The 4156-nt window shown below is 41.8% G+C and overlaps 1 protein-coding gene across 3 annotated transcripts in view; it reads left to right on the plus strand.

The window, feature by feature from the left end:
- Nucleotides 1-333: 333 nt before the first annotated feature.
- Nucleotides 334-4156, plus strand: part of LOC119322859 (protein RCC2-like) — an 8045-nt gene continuing 4222 nt past the window's right edge. For all 3 annotated transcript variants that reach the window (XM_037596397.1, XM_037596407.1, XM_037596400.1), the window contains exons 1-10: nucleotides 334-671; nucleotides 883-944; nucleotides 1010-1077; nucleotides 1252-1373; nucleotides 1848-1953; nucleotides 2141-2192; nucleotides 2275-2392; nucleotides 2473-2503; nucleotides 2672-2695; nucleotides 2776-2903. In XM_037596397.1, the coding sequence (XP_037452294.1) occupies nucleotides 461-671; nucleotides 883-944; nucleotides 1010-1077; nucleotides 1252-1373; nucleotides 1848-1953; nucleotides 2141-2192; nucleotides 2275-2392; nucleotides 2473-2503; nucleotides 2672-2695; nucleotides 2776-2903 (922 nt within the window). In that variant the 5' untranslated portion in view covers nucleotides 334-460. The remainder of the gene's footprint in view (nucleotides 672-882; nucleotides 945-1009; nucleotides 1078-1251; nucleotides 1374-1847; nucleotides 1954-2140; nucleotides 2193-2274; nucleotides 2393-2472; nucleotides 2504-2671; nucleotides 2696-2775; nucleotides 2904-4156) is intronic.

A 4156-nucleotide genomic window follows, 5' to 3' on the forward strand; every position in this document is an offset into this window, starting at 1 on the left:
TGAGTTACACTAAGCTCCGCCAGTGCGCCCAAGGATGGTGCCATGCTCTAGAGGCCTTCCCGCAAAGGAAGGAGGTGAACCCGCCATCACTGTCCGTCGGACGAGCTTTGCGGGAGCCGGGGGTGATGGCGAGGAGATCAGGAGGTAGAGGAGTCCAGGGCGGCGGCTAGGGTTCCCCGCGCCGCCCCTGTGGGAGCAGCGTGAGCGAGTCTTTTCAACTTTTCTTTAGTCCAACACAACGTGCTCGTGTGAAAAGTTTGAAAATAAAGCTTTGCAAAAAGTATAGATTTCAGAAGACAACCGTTGAGGCAGGGCAGCCGGCAGACAGAGGAGAACGCCCCCGCGAAAAGTTCCGTTCTACAGAACCGCACTCTGTTTCAAACCCTTTCTCCACTTGCTTTCCACAGTCTCCGCTTCCGCCCCACCGAAGCTAGGGTTTCCGGTCGGAATCGCCGCGAGAATGCCGGCCAGCGCCGCCGAGGCCGCCGCGGAAGGCGAGGAGAAGGCGGCAGAGGCTGGGGGCAGGGAGCTGCTGTACTGCGGCACGGTGCGCTTCGACATCATGGGCCGGAAGGTGAAGGGAGGGCATGAGGGCAGAGGCAACCTGGTGTCCCCGACGCGGCTGCGCCCTCTCGTGGGCGTGGACATCCGCTTCGTCGCCTCTGGCTGCGGTGAGTTCCTTCCTCCCCTCCTCCGCGTCCGAGATGAACTCCTTAATTTCCTCCACTGTATTTCTTCATCTAATGTACTCGCCCAGTTTGTGCGCGGAAATGCCTGGATTGGTGGACTGTCATACAATTTGTGGAATGACGTCAAGTACTAGTAGAATCGATTTATGGTCATGGCGATTTTGCTAATGCATTTCTGTATTTTGCTTGCCAGCGGCTTGCCATTGTGTTGCTCTGAGTGCTGACGGCCGTTGCTTCTCATGGGGTCGAAATGAGGTATAAGTATGAGTCGATGCCTAATTTTTATTCGGTTTCTTGCTTAACACTCTTATTTCTAGCAGAATGGGCAGCTGGGACATGGGGACACTCTCTTGCGTAACCTGCCAAGTGTTGTTTCTGAACTATCAAAGTAAGATAATTGTCTGCATTGCCCTTCATTTTAATTTTTTAAACAGGTGTGTATGGTATTGTTGAATCCATGAATTCATATACCATCAAATATAGTTGAACTACATAATCCAACGGTGTTATATGTTTTCTCGACATGTTTCTAAATGCTAATTAGCAGTTATCAATTCTGCAGATATAACATAATTGCAGCAGGTGTTGGAAGAAAACATACAGTGGTCGTAACCGACGAAGGGAAGTCCTTCGCATTTGGTGACAACAAACATGGACAACTGGGGACCGGTTCACTGAAGAGTGGTTGATACCCTTGCCTTTTCTTTATCTTTATGATATATGACACAACTAGAAGTGCACCAAATGCAACTCTTATGTGGAAAACTCACTTTGTGCTTGGAGAAATTGTGGAAACATCTGCTTGGAGCATACTAAAAGTTTTTTGACATTTACAGTGGGTTGCTTGATGAGACATTAGTACTATAATCTACATGTGTGTTCTTGTGTCACCTATTTTTAGAATCTTCTTTAATATGTGGCAGACATTTCAATTTTTTCTGGTACCCATGTTATAACTACCTTTTTGGGTGACATTGAAACATCGAAACCATATACTTGAGCATACAGAACTTATCATAGTTCAGGACGATGGGGTAGTTCTGACATTTTTTCTTTTGGAAATATGACCATGTGGGCAGCTCATTTTCCTGTTTGGTTCTTACCCCGCTGTTGTTTTTGAGTTGTACCTGACTCCGTATTGTTCTAAATTTGCTGCAGGTACTGTGGTGTCGCCAGTCCCCTGCCTTGTTACTGAAGTGACTAATGCTGTTTGTGGTGCTGACTTTACTGTCTGGCTGTCATCAGTCGAGGGCTCTTCAATACTGTATGGCCTTGCTGAAACTATGAAACTTAAAGATTAACAACCCCTTTCATCTTTCAGAATAAGAAAAAGACTTTGATCACTTTTCATGATAACATCTTTTGATTAGTATCTGCTTTGGCTTTAGTTAGTGATATTGTTCTTGTGCGTCAATTTTTGAAGCAGTATTTTATTCTTCTGTGCTATTTAGGACAGCAGGTCTTCCGCAGTACGGCCAACTTGGTCATGGAAGCAACAATGAGGTTGATTGCTACTCTGTAACATATTGCACCTGCTGATTTTTTGCAATCATCAATAATTATGACTTGATTTATGATATTACAGTATAATGCCAAAGTTTCATCGGTAAGTCTAGTGTATGATCCCCAGCCCCATCCGAGAGCAATAGCTGCATTATCTGGGAACACTGTTGTCAAAGTTGCATGTGGAACAAATCATACAGGTTCTTTCTTTTTCTTTCTCTTGTTAATTTGAATCTTCAGGATCAACACTTTAACACCTTTGCTATGCTTGGATGTGCAGTTGCAGCTGATTCAAGTGGCTTTGTTTACACGTATGTTCCTTCTCCACCATTAGTTTGACACTGTTACAATCCAGATAGTTATGACCACTAGTATCTCTATACATGTTGTATCAAATCCCTTTCTGTATACATAAATATGATTCCTTCAGGTCACATATTTATGTTCTCTCACATAGTTCCTTTTTTTTGTTTTACCAGCTGGGGTTTTGGTGGATATGGAAGGTAACTTATTCTTGCCATGTCTCTCATCGTATTCATGATGTATCCTATATTGTTCACCTGTCCATTTTCTTATTGCGTAGGTTGGGCCACAATGAACAGAAGGATGAGTGGCAACCACGCCTTGTTGAAATATTTCAAAAGAACAATATCCTGGGTCCCAATGATATTATCTCAGCTGGTTCTGCAAGTTCTGCCTGCACTGCTGGTGGTATGATGCATATATGTCTGATGCACATGCTATTTTATCATGCTACTCTGGGATAAAATTACTACATGAGTTTATTGCTTGGGCTATATGGAAAACTATAATAGGAAAAGGCACTCTTGAGAATACACTTTGGCCGGATCACATATGGATCAAACAGCTCTTGTGATTAGTTTACCTTGTATCTTAAGCTGGTATTTAGTTATGTTTGTGTTGCATGTCTTGGTGAGCTGATTATACAATTCAAACATCCAACATCCAAGTGAGATGACACGATTGAGTTAGCAATGGAACCTAGCCTGTTGCACACGCAAACCTATCAAGCCTGCACCTGCCAAACATTATTTTATCATATGTTGGCAGTTTTTCTGTGTTTGCATTGCATGATGCATGTGGCTAGAAGTTGTTAAACGTTGCTTCCTTTTAATTGTATTCTCTTGTGCGCGTTACTACTTGGAAAATTGAGCTAAAATGTACTTTCTGATAATATTGCTCTTGAATTATTTCAATTGAAGGAAAAAATCCTATGAGTGTTCAGTTGTTCACTGTCACTTTCATTTTCCTGTTATACCGCCATACATTATTTCCTACTCACTCCGTCCCAACTTACGTGGTGCCCATGTGTTTCAATATTTGACTTTTACCAATATTTTGACCAATGAAACATAGATTATGGGCCACGAAAATTTGTAGCATTACTGAAAAAAATTAAATAGTAAAATTTTATGGCGTATTATTGGTCTAATTGATGGTCAAGGTTAAATCACAAAAAACAAGGACACCATGTAAACGAGAATGGATGGACTATGCAGGAGCTCTTTTTTTATCATTAAGTGAGGTGCTATAAACAGAGGGTCCAGATGCGGCTGAAGAGGCAGTGATATGTGTTTTCAGATGTGCAATCAAATACCTTAGCAGGTTCTTTTATTGCACTCAGCAATTTGTAGAGCAAGATTATTCATGAAAATATCTGGTCACTTGATGTCATGAGCATCAAGTCAAATTGTCCTGTTTTAGCGATGAACATATATCACTCTGGGCAAACAATTATCTAAACTAAGGAAGAAGAATGCATTCTTTATTTTCTTTCGTCTATTTATGATGTTTGGGTTTAGTTGCATTACAGAAGAGGCATATGACATGATTATTGAATCATCCTATTTTTCATCTGCATGTTAGACCTCCTATCGCATATGATTGGAAGAAAATAGTAAAAAGAAAATTTGCGAATGGAAATACTATTGTTGCTATACCTT

The sequence above is a fragment of the Triticum dicoccoides genome, chromosome 1B (genome assembly GCF_002162155.2).
Source record: "Triticum dicoccoides isolate Atlit2015 ecotype Zavitan chromosome 1B, WEW_v2.0, whole genome shotgun sequence".
Classification (NCBI taxonomy): domain Eukaryota; kingdom Viridiplantae; phylum Streptophyta; class Magnoliopsida; order Poales; family Poaceae; genus Triticum; species Triticum dicoccoides.